The sequence below is a fragment of the Artibeus jamaicensis genome, unplaced genomic scaffold, assembly GCF_021234435.1.
Source record: "Artibeus jamaicensis isolate MK-2021 breed Jamaican fruit bat unplaced genomic scaffold, CSHL_Jam_final contig_559, whole genome shotgun sequence".
Classification (NCBI taxonomy): Eukaryota; Metazoa; Chordata; class Mammalia; order Chiroptera; family Phyllostomidae; genus Artibeus; species Artibeus jamaicensis.
Genome location: NW_026521887.1, coordinates 690,386 through 706,500, shown reverse-complemented (window position 1 = coordinate 706,500; position 16,115 = coordinate 690,386). Strand labels below are relative to the sequence as shown.

At 37.4% G+C, this 16,115-nt stretch overlaps 1 protein-coding gene across 1 annotated transcript in view; it reads left to right on the top strand.

Moving 5' to 3' along the window:
* Positions 1-16,115, top strand: part of MYO16 (myosin XVI) — a 660,093-nt gene that overhangs the window by 529,035 nt on the left and 114,943 nt on the right. The window contains exon 28 of the mRNA XM_053670348.1: positions 4,165-4,267. Within this exon, the coding sequence (XP_053526323.1) occupies positions 4,165-4,267 (103 nt within the window). The remainder of the gene's footprint in view (positions 1-4,164; positions 4,268-16,115) is intronic.

The window sequence follows — 16,115 nt, the reverse complement described above, 5'->3', positions numbered from 1 at the left end:
AAGGTGAGATTTTAATTATACTAAAAGAGAGTATCTTACCCTGTCTAATGTGACATTTTTGTCTTTTCGATTGAAATGTCAGAATTATAACATTTTAGTTGTCAAAAGAACAATACAAAATGAGAAAAAAGGGCACCAAGAATATGATTTTTTTTCTGACTTGTTAATACTCTATTCAGATACTTGAATTATGCAAATTCAATTCTTGGTGATAATTAACAAAATTCCAGAGTAAGACAATTAGCAGAGAATAAAAAGATAATTTGAGTGATTTTATTTCATTGTGTAACTCTGGCTAAATGGTAGAAATGCATTGATTTTCCTGAGTGCTTGAATGAGTCTGTATTTCATCATGAGTTACTAGTTTACTGTTATAGAAGAGGCCCATCACTCAAAGGTTAGAGAGCAACAACTTATCTCTGCATGATCTATGTACTAAAGATTACTGTTGGGCTCTACCTTTTCGGTTTTTCATGATTAGTTTCTCCGTTTTGCTCTCTAGAACCATCTGGTGCTGGGGGCTTGTTAGTTTCTGCCTAGGCTACAGCAATGGTGTTGGAGAGATTATCTCTGGAGTTAGATTGCCCTGGGTTCAAATTTCAGCTCAGCCAGTCTTACAGTCCATATAAGTGTCCTAGGGCTGCCCTAACAAAGTACCACAAATGAGGTAGGTTAAAAGAATAGAATCTTTCTTATAGTTCTAAAGGCTGGAAGTTCAAATTCAATGTATCAGCAGGCCCATACCCCTTTGGGTCCCTGGGTTGAATCCCAGAGTGATTGAATCCTTCCTCACCTCTTTTAGCTTCTGGTGGTGGCCTGACATTCTTGATATCCTTTCCTTGCAGCTATGTAACTCCAAACTCTGCTTCTGTCTTCACACATCATTTTCCTCTTCTTATAAGCACATAGTCATGTTGGATAAGGGCCCATCCTTAATGACCTCATCTTAACTTGATTACGTTCACAAAAAAAAACAAGTTCTAAATAAGGTCCCATTTACTTATCTGTGGGTGCATACACAATTCAACCCATACACTTCCTGTGTGAACTTGGGCAAGTGACTTCCTTTCTGTGATCTATCAGAAGACGATTAACATGCAGACCTCCTACAGCTATGAGGAGTGTGTAAAGTAACATATGAAAAGTCCCTTGTATTCCCTTTAGTGCTCAAGAAGTGTTACTTCCCAACCCCCAAACACCCAGCTCAATTTCTTGGCCTCCCATCATTTATTTGTATTTGGTCAATACAAAAGCAATCTAGCAGACACCATGAAAGGTACCAGGATGACCTTCTGCCCTAGGGAAGCTCACACACTTTGGGGACAGACAGGAATTAAACTAGTGTTTGTGATACAATGTAGAATTTGTGTAGCATTCTGAGAAGCACGAGTGTGTGCACACACACACAGGCAGCACTGAGAGAGGGGAGAATTACTTGCTAAGTGGTTTGCCAAGATCCTCACAGCAAATTTGTTACACAGTTGGAACCTGGAGCTATCTATATCTAGACCCCCAACCCACTTTCTTTCCTATTCTAACACATTGTGCAATTATATTGTTTGTTGTCTTTGAACCACTCAAACACTGTGAAACAAAATTCATGTTTGCTCACTGATGCAATGTCATACACTGGCATCTTTGGGGGATGCTCATAAACTTTTAGGCATCCATCCTACTGCCCTCTGCCCAATTTACCCCCATGTCCCAACCCTCTACATATACAATACTCCACTAAACCCATTTGCTCTCTTTGTTCTACCCTTGATATGCATCTTTCTCTTTTGCAGCAATCACAATATGGCCAATAAAAAAATTACTACCAACTTCAGTGCCTGCTGGATAGAAAACCACATTCTTGCCTATTATTTTTTTAAATTACTGACTACTTCTATCATCCACAGATCATTTCAGTGCATTCAGTGTGATCAAAATGATTAGCAGGATTTTTATGTCCTTGCCACTGGCACTACAATTTCATGTTCAGTTTCTGTTATTTGCTGTCTTTACTCCTTCCCATACCCTGAGTTTGACATAGAAGCAAAAATCTATACATGGGAAGGAGGGATTGTTGCTGATGTTGATATGCTTATTTGTCTGAGTCAAGATTAGGAAGATTATGACAATTCTTAGTCCAAGACAAATAATACATAGACAGTCATCAATTTATGATGGTTTGACTTAAAATTTTCAACTTCACGATGGTGCCACAGCAATACACATTCAGGAGAAATTGAACTTCAGATTTTGAATTTTCATCTTTTCCCAGGCTATCGATAGGCCCAATACCCTCTTGTGATGCTGGGCAGTGGTAATAAGTCTCAGCTCCTAGTCAGCCACGTGATCATGAGGGTAAACAACCGACACTCTATGGTGTATTCATTGTTAGATGATTTTGCCCAACTGTAGTTCAAGTAAGTTTTCTTTTTTGTGTTGCTACAACTTCTTTTTTATTTTCATTTTGTTTTTTGCTGTCCTATTATACTTGTCCCAATTTTCCCCTGTTGCTCTCCCCTGCCCTGCCTACCCCATTCCTACAGCCATTCCCCACCATGTTGTCCATGTTCTGAGCACATTTAAGGTAGACTGAGCTAAGCTATGGTATTTGATATGTCAGGTGTATTAAACACATTTTCAACTTCACATACTTTTGATTTATGGCGGGTTTTGTTGGAACACAACCTCATTGTAAGTGGAAGAGCATCTGTACCGAGTTTTCAGTGACAATGCTCAGGATGCAAGAAAGAAAATGAATGTCTGCTCCTGAAAAACTCAAATAGGTATGTTTTTGCAGTCTGTGTTATAGCCGGACCCATAGTCACTGTGGCACTGGCTCTCATGCAGTGCTCCTCATTTACCTACAGCCCTTACAGAAATAAAAAATGTGTGTGAACCTGCTGTGTCTGTCAGTGGGACATGTCCAGTGCTCAGTGCTTGATCAGAGGGAGGGTGTTAAAAACGATGTGTAAGCGATGTACTCCCTTGCTTCATTGCCCTAAGGACGCACACACAAAAAAATCTCATTTTGGAAGATGCCAAATTTGCTTCAGCAAAGTTTAGATGAAATGCTAAGATATTCTACAGAAAATAACATAAAATTAGGTGATTTTACTTTCAGCATTGAGTTCCCTTAGCAGCCCAACATGAAAATCAAAAACACAGTTGAAATGGATGCAATTAAATAAATATTTATTTGTTTCTTCTCTCTATCCTCCTTCTCTTCCACTTCCTCCTTCTCCCTTTCTCCTCTTCCTCCTTTTCCTCCTCTTCCCCCTCCTTCTCTTTCTCCTCCTCTTCCCTCTCCTATTTCGTTTCCATCTTTTCCTTTTCTTCCTTCTCCTCTCCTCCTCTTCTTCCTCCTCTTCTTCCTCCTCTTCTTCCTCCTCTTGTTCCTCCTCTTCTTCCTCCTCTTGTTCCTCCTCTTCTCCCCTGCTCTTTTCCCTGTTTCTCTTCTTTATCCTCCTCCTTTTCCTAATCCAGTTGTACTTACATGTCAGGTTTAATACCATAAGTGCAAAGAAAAATTTACATAGGTTTTTAATGGGTAATATAATTTTGAAAGGAATTTGTTAATGAATTCATAGAAAACTATTTTGGCTAAGGAATAAAAGATAATAATTTAAAGGAAATTTTCAAAACAAAATAAAATGCCCCTTTGGAAGATTTAAAACTCTCAATTATGTAATACATGGGAAGAGAGGTAGTCTGACTCTCACTTAACTAATAATTCTGAGTGTTTTGATATTCCTTCATTACAAATTCTAACTATGTTGAGATGCACTCTCAAATAGGAATAAAAATGCTGGAATTTCTTAAAACATGTATATTTTAAAGATCATTCTACACATTTAAGTGAAAACTAACAGATTTTCTTTTTCTTCAAAATTTGTTTTGCTAACTGATATGCATCACTCTATAATAGTGTTAAACAGACATTAAGTGATTAAAAATATATTTGATTAATTTTAGAATCATTTTCCTTGTAAAAGATTTGTTGTTTCACAGTCACCTGTTAAGGGCACAATTGATGGAGTATGTGGAGACATGTGGAATAAAGAAACACAGGGAAAAACTTAAGAAATAGTGTAACAAAGACAACTCTGTTGCATATAATCATCGGCTTGATGGCTTCAGTCACTGCCTTCATGTCCCTGCTGCTTTTCACAGGTATAAGCCCTTGGTGGAGACACTCCCCAGCGAGAAGAGGAAACTGTCTGCTGAGGAGAAATGCCGACTTGTTCTCCAGCAGTGCAAATTACAAGGCTGGCAGGTTAGTGACCTACAGGCTACTAACATACCAGTTAGGGTTTTAAATAAGTGAGCTGAGTCATTGTGGGGAGCCACTGGAGTCTCACTGGCAAAAACAAATTGCTTTGATGTGTTTGGCCAGGCGAGACACTAAGTGTATTCCCTGGAAGCACATCAGTCTTTCTGAGTTCCGGATTTTAGCAGCTCACAGCAAACACACAGAGGAAGCCAACAGGCCCCTGCACTGCACAGCACAGCACAGCAGTTCGTGAAGCCCCACTCAGTGTGTCCACGTTGCAGGTTTAAACATTGTCATCAAAGCTTTGGAAGGACCTGAGAGGCAGCAGAAGCCAGAGGAACCAAACTGCGAGGAGAGAGCGTTGATTCCGTTGGCTCTTAGCTGGGACCTTACAAGTGTTCTTTAGACCTAGCCTCCCTTGGCTCCTGAAGTCTTACTCAGGCTTTTTTTTCTGTTTCTTACCTACCACACACTGAAAATGTCACTGTCCTTTCAGCCTCATTTAATGGCAAAATCTTCATAATTGGAAACATTTAATTATGCCCTGTGGTCCTTATGGTTGGCAGAACCCAGGGGCCCACTGGAGGAATAGCTGGACTTCCAGAAGAAGGAAGTAACATGAAACAGAATAACACAGGAAATAACTCCCCAGAGACAGTAGGACACTGTGGAGTTTGTTTATTACCTTAAACAACATGAATATGCCACCTGGCTAGGGTAAGAAAGAGGAGATTTACAACTTAAAGGAGTCAAGAAGGTACCATAAGAGCAATAATGGGAAACAAAGTTCAATGCACCAGGAATTATTGGGCATTTCTAGCTATAAAATAACTGTAAGTGCTTCAGTGGCAAAGCACGTGGTGAATAATAAATAGCTCTGGCAAAACATAACAATTAATGGGAAGCAGATATAAATCTCATTTTAAAAATGATAGGTAGAGAAGGAAATTCCTTGCTATTTCAACTACATTGAGCAATTTTCTCTTAAGTAGTAAATGGATGTTGAATTTTTTTAAATGATAAGGAAAACTTCTATAAATGAAAAATACATGGTAATCAATGAGGCCCCATACAAGGTCTTCACTTCAGAAATGAAGTGAGCAGAGGGTTCAGAATTGCTGGCTGTGTCTGGAAGTGGCCCAGTCAAGGCAAACAGCTGGAGACCTCGGACTGTCAGCAGCACGCTCAGTCCTCCACTCCACAGCACCAAGGGCCTAGAACTGTAGCACCAATGAGTAACGATTTAATTGGCTTGTGCCACCCACACTTGTTTATTATCTTTTTTCTTAATTCCCTTTTTTAAAAAAAACTAATAATGGAGTTGAACTTTAAATAACAGTGTGAAATAGGAGGTTTACACAGTCCTAGTAGTCATGGATGCACATCCTGTCAAAAGATTGGATCAAAAAGAAAGAGAAAAAAAATTACTAACAGAATAATGTAAACTGGTCACTCTAGAGTCAGTGGGGGCCACGTGTAGAATTGTTTATCAAGCCAGTAGATTAACTTAAGTCATTTCAACTGAAACATTGCCGGAATTTTTAAGTATTTGGGTAATAGTGCTTCATAAATAAGTATTACTAAGATATTTTTGTGAGGGTTTTTTCCTTTAAAGAATTCTCACAGATAAGAATAATTTTAAAAATAATATTGAGAAAGAAAGTTGAGTTGTAGGGGAAAGGTGAAAAAGTCTGGAATAATTCTTCCACTAAGAAAGTGACCACGATAACTGACTGGCCATCAGTTCATCTGACAGAGAGAGGGAGGTTGGGAGAGACAGAGAGAAAGAAACATTAATGTCAGAAACACATGCCTCAACCCGGTATCAAACAATCGACCTAGCTATATGCCTCGTCTGGAAATCTAACCTCCAACCTTTTGGAGTACAGTATGATGCTCTGACCAAATAAACCAACAGGCTAGGTCTAAGAATTTTTTTAAATTTATTTTTGAACTCCTTGAATTTGATCTTATCTGAGAAGCACCTTATCTGTCACCAAGCCCTTATTATATGAAATGTTAAAGGGACTTATCTAAGAAAAAGAAGTTAAAGAAACATGAACAGTGAAAGGACAACAAACTCACAGTTATTAACAACTACACCTAAAACAAAAGCAAACTAAAAGGGCAGCTAGATCAGGAGTGGAAACATAGAAATGAAGATCTCAAGGAGGGTTAGCAACAGGGGAGTGGGAGGAGGAGAAGGGGGGAGAAGGTACAGAAAATAAGTAGCATAGACGGTAGGTAGAAAATAGATGGGGGGGGGCAAGAATAGCATGGGAAATATAGAATCTAAAGGAATTGAGACACATGGTCATAAACTAAAGGGGGGTAATGGTGGGGATGGGGGGTAGGGTGGAGGGGAATGAAGGGGGGAATAGAACAACTGTAACAGCATAATCAATAAAAAAATTTTAAAAAATTAAAAAATAAATTTATTTTTGACCTGGAAAGTCAGATTTTTGTTTGAAAAACTAAGCATTTGTTGAAATGTGTTGATAGTTGCAGGAAGAGTTATTATCACTCTCTCCTGGGTGGTTAATCCAGACAAGGATAAATAGGAGCTGTTTGAAGCAATGGTAAGATCCTAATGGATGGCTATTGTACTGTAGCATTATTCCCAAACTGCTAAGAGTTACAATGTATGTTTCTATGAAACAGGCAGTGTTCATCCTTTGGTTCTGAATGGCTAGCATAAGTTGTTATTCTTTTCCATATATTTAAAAGCAATGCTAGAAGATAGAAATCAGAATTTTCTTTGGCTATGTGAACCTGTATAGAGTATTACCTAGAAGTTCAATTCTCTTTACTAAAACCATGACTCTTGTATTATTGTTCTGATGGGTCTTGAAGACCTTAGGTGATTTCTTCATTTCTCCTTGATATTAATCATATTCTGTTCAGTAAACCCTCTGAATCAGGGGTGTCCAACCCTTTGGCATCTCTGGGCCACAGTAGAAGGAGAAGAGCTGTCTTGGTCCACACATTAACTACACAAAATATAGTTTGAAGTAAATTTATGATTTTGTGTTGGGCCACATTCATAGCCATCCTGGGCAGCGGGTTGGACACCCCTGTGGCATCAGTATAGGATTCTAAATCCAGAGTTCTCACACTTTTCTACATTGTAGCAATTGTGTAAGTAGTGGCAAATACCACCATTTCCTTGTTTCAGATGAACATAGAGACATCTTACCTTTAGCGCTACTGTGTTTGTTTATTCATCTATGTGTGCTATTTATTCTTTGCATAGTTGTGGCTTTAGAGTCAGTATGTGAGGCAGCAGGGGAAAGGCAATATTTTTTAATATTTCATAAATAATGATTCTTCTACAAAAAAACTATTAAAATTTTATTTTTCTTCATTTGATTTAAGCCTAGTAACATCTCTATGTAGAAAAAAAGGAAAGTAGGCAAGGTGAGCAGTAATGCCCTCGTTTCAAATGTGAGGGAATAGAGTCAGAAATCAGCACACTGATCAAAATATTAAGTGTAGTTAATATTTAGTTTCAGTAGAAAGGCCACTTTGCTGACACCGGCATCTAGGTCTTGTCATGCTCTGTTCTCTCCACTGCATTTAACTCGATCTATATCTTTTAATGTCACCATCTAAAGTCCTTTTATTCAGGTTACAGAACTTGAAAGACATAGACCATGCATCACAATTTAAGCTTTGATCAAAGGCACTTACATATTCCTTTATCAGTCTAAGCAGATTGCTCCTTGTAGTTAGTGTATTTTTTTATGTTCATAACTCACTTGGTAGATGAAGAGAAGAAAAGCTGGCTGCTTTCTGTTGCAGGCCAATTCTGATCAGAATCGTTCTTACCCAAACTGTCAGCCAAATGACCCCTAAATAGCACAGCACAGCACTCTTTGACTGTAGTTTCTAGCTGCATCTTGGAAAGATAAAGGAGAGAAAGAAAAGGAAGAGAAGATGGAGAAAGAAGAGAAGAACTAGAGCCAAGTTAAGTGTTTGATTTTATAAAGTGTTTGATATCAATTCCAGTCCTGAGAGGTGAGACTTAGATGCCCTTCAGGCTGTCCACAGGAAATTCCAAGGTTGGGAGAAGATTCATGGGTGGTGCTGATTGACAGGAAAGTCATGGTAATATTGGTTCCAAATCACTATTTGAGCCGACAGTTTGAGAACAATCTTAATTAAACTATTTTGGTAAATCCATCAATTTTGCAGTATGCTAAGCGTTGCTCAGTATCGTATTTTAAATTTTTACCTTCTGCCAATCCCCTTTAGCATTTGCTCCCTCTTCTCTGCTGCATCCTTATTTCTTACCACACCTTCGACAAAATTTTTGATTGTCTCTTGCACTAGCATGAAAGCTCCCTCAAAAAGGATTATTATCTGTCAATTTACTGCTGTATGTCCAGCAAAGAGGACAGAGAAAGATGTATGGTAGATGTCTGTGCGTATGTGCTGGGCCAATAAATGTGTCTTTGTCAATAAAATTTTTTCCAAACAATAGCATAAATTTCATATGGATACATACACATATAGGAACTTTAAATCTATAATAATTCACAACAAAAATCTCACACTGATAATATTTAGGGAATTATTTTGAGATGATAGTTAAATTTGGGCCTATATTTATGTTTAGTGAATACTTGTATTCATGCATTACTTCTGTAATTTAAAAAAATTTTTAATTTATAACTGCTACATAAATACAATTTTAGTAGAATATGGTACAGGCTCAATTTTCAGTATTTGTAAAAAATGTAAATGATACTGTGTTTTACTCTAAAGCATTTTGCTTTCAAATAATAGTTAACCTTTTGTATATTGCACACCATTAGCTCTCACTTCTCAAAGGAACCCTTAGCTATCTTTTACATGATCTGACTGGTAAGCACAAATTTTGACAAAGTCATGATGTTACTATTACTTTAACATACTCAACAGTGCTGCTTTAACATACAATGCCTTTATTTTGAAGAAAAATTATGGAAAATCAGGATGTATTGTTGGCTGGAAAGAATCCTACTGGGTGGTATTTTCTTGTCCCTGGTTATGAAATGGCCTATTTAAAAAATACAGCGCACTGGTCAGAGCTTTATCCTTATTTCAAGACAGAATTTAAGTTGTTTAAAAAGAAATGGAATGTTCTTGAAATGAATTAAGTAGACTCTACATAACTACTTTCCGGTACTGTTTTCTTTCTCATCAGTTTTATTTTTTCTTTTTTAATTTATTTTTTATTTAATTATTTTTCAGGTACAGTTTTCTGTCTTTTACTCCCATCACAGCCCACCCCCCTGTGCTCCCCACCTCCCTCCCATTTCCACCCCCCTTAGTTGTTGTCTATGTTTCCTTTATACTAGTTCCTGTAAATCCTTCCCCTTTTTCCCCCTGAAATTCCCTCCCCTCTCCCCTCTGGTCACAGTCCCCCTGTTCTCTATTTCAGTGTCTTTGTTTTTATTTTGCTTGCTTGTTTGTTTTGTTGTTTAGCTTCCTGTTAAAGGTGAGATCATATGGTATTTGTCTTTCAATGCCTGGCTTATTTCACTCAGCATAATGCTTTCCAGTTCCATCAAAGCTGTTGCAAAGGGTAGGAGCTCCTTCTTTCTTTCTGCTGCATAGAATTCCATTGTGTATATGTACCATAATTTTGTGATCCATTCATTTACTGATGAGCACCTAGGTTGCTTCCACTTCTTGGCTATTGTAAATTACACTGCTATGAACATTGTGGTGCATAGGTTCTTTTGGATTGGTGTTTTAGGTTCTTAGGATATAATCCCAGCAGTGGAATTGCTGGGTCAAAAGGCAGGTCGATTTTTATTTTTCTGAGAAAATTCCATACTGTTTTCCATAATAGTTGTACCAGTTTGCAATCCCACCAACAGTGAACTAGGGACCTCTCTTCCCCACAACCTCTCCAATATTTGTTGTTTGTTGCTTTGTTTATGATAGCCATCCTGACCAGTATAAAGTGGTACCTCATTGTGGTTTTAATTTGCATCTCTCTGATAGCTAGGGTTATTTTTTTGTGAAACAAAGAATCAGTGGATTACTTCATTTGACAGAGAAAATTCAAATAGTTTGAATTAATTCATTGTTTAAAAAGAAGTAAAATTAAACCATTAGTTATTAACCTTCTTCTATTTTTAATTATTCATGTATTTTATTTGTGTTAATGTATACATATTGAGTTCAGCCTTACTTTAAGATAACTGAAAATAATGCTTCCAGAACTATGCACATTTAATCAAACACTTACTGCCCTGATTTCTTCAAGCCACAGAAAAGTGACAGGCAGGCACATAGGGCATGTGAGACATGCTTGTTTTATCATGTTATATCATTTATGTAAAGTGAAAACTTTTGAAACTAATTCTAAGTGGAAAAATAAATGGTATAATCTGATTTTCACACATTTTATATGAATCAACTGGTTATAGGATGATTTCTTCTGTGTAGTGACTTGAATTCTATATTCATTTTAAAGCCATCTGGAGGGATGACGAATGGGGAAACAAATCTGTCAGAGCCAGTTCACACGATGCCAGGGGTGCCACTTCAGAACACAGACACTTGCAGGGCTCAAGAAAAGTCAGGGCTGGGGACCAGGCTGGTGCCCCTGTTTAGGAGAGCCTTCACAGCCATACATTATATTGTTGTTTAAAACGGATTTCTAAAACTTCAGAGTGGAGGATGTTTTGTGGACAAAGAAGAGTAGCCCATGTAGTCACTGTGGAGTAGGTGCTTGTCATGCCTGCTATAGGAATTATGGAAGGAGAAATTTAGATTACAACCTTAGAGAAATCTTACATAGCCTCTAACACTTTAAGGATGAGGAGTGGGACAAAGGAAAACTTTTGTTAACTAGTTCAAGATTATTCACTCAGGAAGCAAGAAACTAAATTAGAACTTCAACTTAATCTCAACTACCCACATGATATGATACTTCCGTGTGTGTGTGTGTGTGTGTGTGTGTGTGTGTGAAAGAGAAAGAAAGAGACTGAGACTGAAAGAAATAACAAAGGATACTCACAAAAAGCACAGTCCCAATTTTTAGTGAAATCTGCTTGTTTTCTATTTGTGTTTATCTACTAACAAAAAAAATTACAATAACTAGCCTGACCAGTGTGGCTCAGATGGTTGAGTGTCATCCTGAAAAGTAAGAGGTTACCAGTTTGATTCCCAGCCAGGACACATGCCTGGGTTGTGGATTCAGTCCCTGGTCGGGGTGTGTGTGAGAGACAACTGGTCAGTTTCTCTCTCATATCAACGTTTCTTTCTCTTTCTTTCTTCTTCTTCCCCACCCTCTAAAAATAAATAAATAAATATTTTAAAAATTACAATAAGTAATTTATCATTATCTTCTAATGTAATTTTCAAGGAATAGCCTAGATTTCATTGTGTCTCTGTAAAATAATGGCCTTTGAAGGATTCATTCTTATAGTGCTAAGAATTGAAAGATTAACATTTTCCTATACCATTAAATAAAATCAGTTGGATCAAAGATTTATTATTTCATTAATCTAAAATAATACGGTAGAGAAAAGATAATAAAAGTAAGACCAAGGAACTGTTAAAGTTTTAGCACTCTCCACTTTTTTTTATATATTCTAAGATAAGACAATTGCATTTGGGCCCTTGGCTCTTATTAGTGCAATAAATTAATGGTTTATAACCTTTGTTTTATTACTCAAGGAGCACTTCATAAATCAACTATAAATACAAGCTAGAAAATAGCCTATAAAATTATTCTCTCATATTTCTTCTCTTTCTCTGGAATTATTAATGTTGCAAATAATAGACTTTAGGGATCTAAGAGTATCTCTTGGTACTGTATGCATTATAACTGGGGATTACTGTATGTGCACATATATTTATTTTTTCCTGGTACTAAATACATGCACATATATATGAACACATTTCTATAAATGCACTTATTCTTGATAAGAAACTTCAAAAATAGATAAAATTAAAGAAGAAAATACAGATCATTCATAATTGAATTGATCTGTCTAGAGATAACTACTTCTAATGTTTTGTGGGTATTGAGTCAGTTTTTAAAATAATATAACAGATGTTTGATTCTTGGTCAGTGTATTTCTTTCTTTTTTCACAATGAATTTTATGTGGACAAATAGTACGTCTCCTTTTTTCTTATATATTTTTATACTGTGTGTTTGTGTTTTACTATTATATCCCTTTCAGAGTCTGGCACAGAGTAGACACTCAGCCAATATTTGTTGAGTGAATAAATGAATGAACCTCCTAATTATTATTACATGTTCTGTTTGGAAACATAGGTGTTTACATCAAGCCTTGCTGACATGTGTGGTAGTTTCTCCTTTATAGTAATTTTATACTTTTCTTCTCAACTTCATCACATGAAAGGCAAGACCTTGAGAGGAAGACAATTAACAATCACCAAGTAAAAACTGGAAGCGCCTATTCCTAATCCAACTTTCATCTCTTAGAAATCAGTCTAATTTTCCCTAACTCCAGGTTAAAGGATGGCTTAAATCAATGAGCACTAATTGAGTACCATTTATGTTCCTGAAGTTCCATAAAACAATGTACTGTAATGTTAAGATGGAATGACATGTCCCATTTCCACAAGGCTTACAGTCAAGTGCAATAGGGGTAGGACCATGAACAATAAACTAATAGTTACAAGTTAGGATTTTTGCTGGAATGCAACCAGTAAGGACACTGTGACAACAAATCCAAGTCGCCATAGTTTATATATGGCCATGATTAGGAATGTCATCTCCAGGAGAATCCAATGTAGGCTGAGATCTGAAGGATAAGAAGGATCTTGTGAATGGGCAAGGCAGGAAAGTGGAGTCTGGGGGTAGGACCAGTATGTGCCAAGACCCTTAGAAGAAGGCAGCCTGAGAGAACTGATGAGAGAAGAATGGCTACAGCACTGAAAACCAGTGAGAGGAAGAGACACAATGCTCTATAGCAGTGTTTCTCAACCTTTATTTTTTCATTAATGCCGCACTAAAGACAAAAACTAATGAGAGAGTTCTGGCCAAGATGGAGGCATAGGCAGAAATGCTTCACTTCTTTATACAACCAAAATAAAGAGAGATAACAACCAATTTAAAAACAAAGAACAACCAGAAATGAAAGAAATATTTTCATGGAAGTTCAACAACCAAGGGGTTAAAGAAACATTCACTCAGATTGTAGGAGGGGTAGAGAATGGCTGAGAGAACACAAGGCAAGTTGGTGGCTGGCAGACCATGCTGGTGATCCCACATTTGCTCACAGACAAGCCCAGGGAAGCAACAAGGGAGCAAGAAAGACCAAGAAACCCAGGGCATCAGTATGAGAAACTAAAGACTCAAAACCACAGGCTGTAAAGAAATCTGTGGGGGTTGTGGCAGCAGAGAAACCCCCATTCTCACAAAAGAGTTCATTGGAAACACCCACGGGATCCTAAAACATACAAAAACCCTCCCGCCTGCAAATCAATGCCTGAAGAGGCACAATCTACTTGTGAGAAGCGATGGAAGTAAGGGAAACTGGAGGAGAGGGAGCAAGCAGCATTGTTCCCTCTCTGATCTCTCCTTCACAGAGAACACACCAGCGCAGCAAACAATATTGCCCCACCCTGGCAAATTCCCTAAGGCTCCATTCCTTATCACGTATCAGGTGTACTGAGACAAAGAAATATGGCCCAAATGAAAGAATGGATTAAAACTCCAGAAGAAGAATTAAGCAACAAGGAGATACACAACCTGTCTGAAGCAGAGTTCAAAACACTGGTAATCAGGATGCTCACAGAACTGATTGAGCTTGGTCACAAAATAAAGGAAGAAATGAAGGCTACACAAAGTGAAATAAAGGAAAATATACAGGAAGCCAAGAGTGAAGAGAAAGAAAACTGAACTCAAATCAAAAATTTGGAATAAAAGGAAGAAATAAGTATCCAACCAGAACAGAATGAAGAAACAAAAATGCAGAAACAAACAAAAAAAAAGAGGAGAGGCTTAGGAGCCTTGGGGACAACTTTAAGCATTCCAACATCCAAATCATGGAAGTGCCAGAGGGACAAGAAAAGAGCAGGAAATTGAAAACTTACTTGAAAAAATAATGAAGGAAAACTTCCCTAATCTGGTGAAGGAAATAGACTTCCAGGAAGTCCATGAAGTCCAGAGAGTACCAAAGAAATTGGACCCAAAGAGGAGTACACCAAGACACATCATAATTAAGTTGACCAAGATTAAAAATAAGGAGAGAATCTTAAAAGCAGCAAGAGAAAAGGAGACAGTCATCTACAAAGGACTTCCCATCAGACTGTCGGCTGATTTCTCAAAAGAGACCTTGCAGGCAAGGAGGGGCTGGAAAGAAGTATTCCAAGTCATGAAAGTCAAGGACCTACATCCAAGATTACTCTATCCAGCAAAGTTGTCATTTAGAATGGAAGGGCAAATAAAGTGCTTCCCAGGTAAGGTTAAGTTAAATAAGTTCATCATCACCAAGCCCTCCTTATATGAAATGTTAAAAGGACTTATCTAAGAAACAGGAGATTAAAAACTATGAACAGTAAAATGACAACAAACTCACAGCTATCAACAACGGAACCTAAAAAACAAAAACTAAGCAAACAACCAGAATGGGAACAGAATCACAGAAATGGAGATTGCATGGATGGTTATCAGTGGGGATAGGGAAAGAAAGAATGGGAGGAAAAAGTAAAGAGAATAAGAAGCAGAATAGGTAGGCACAAAATAGACAGCAGGAAGTTAAGAATAGTATAGGAAATGGAGATGCCAAAGAACAAATACGTATGACCCATGGACATGAACTGTACGTGGGGTACAGGAATGCTGGAGGGTGAGGGGGGTGGTGCAAGGAGAGGGATAAAGGGGAGAAAAAATTCAGACAACTGTAATAGCATAATCAATAAAATATATTTTAAGACACAGCAAAAATTAATGAGAACATTACTAAGAAATTTTACCTATTACAAAGACTTGCGGCCTTTCAACAATCAATCTTCCTCACCAATTTATGTCTCTTAACAACTACTAAAATGGTCATTCTGCCTATACCCAATCCAATTTTATTTCTTATATATCTATCTAATTTTCTCCAATTCCAGGTTTATTCAGTCCTTCAACAAGGACCGAATTGAGCACCTATTGTATGCCGCAAACCTTGCAATAACTAAGGTTTTGTTTTGTTTTGTTTTTTCCAATTGAGAACCCTCTGGGGGCAGGACCACCATGTTGGAAATGGATGCTTAGAGACAAGTAGGGGCTAGAGCCAGTGAAACCTTGTGTGAGTTAAAGCACAATATTCTATTTTAATTTCAACATGAAGCTATCAATCAGCTTTAAAGAGGGTGGTAACATGATCTTATTTATACTTTAAGCACACAAAAATTGTATGTTGGAGAGCAAGAATAGAGCTAAGAAACCAGTTAACAAACTAATAAAGCAAAGAAGGTAAAGTAATGCTAAACAGGACAAAATGGGTAGGTGACTCAGAGAAGGGTCAAGAGATATCCTCACAGGTGCCTTCAATAAATAGGCCTACTAAATTATGTTGAGTTGAAGAGTGGAATCTCCTTTACAACCAAAATATTAACTTCAGTCAGGAATATACTCAAGCTCTTATTAACAAGTGTGAATGCTGCACAAAATATATGAAGCTCTAAATGATGGGAAAGATCTGGTCCTTTAAAGATTGAAAACAGGAGGCAATTCACAAATATAAATGCAAATGAGCCCCAAAGCAAACATGAACATATCACAGAATGAATATGTGGAAAATTGGGAAAGCTATGTAAATATATTTTAATATCTAAAAATACTCTTAAAAGTGAACAACATAAGATCAGATGCCCAGTATAGAGTGC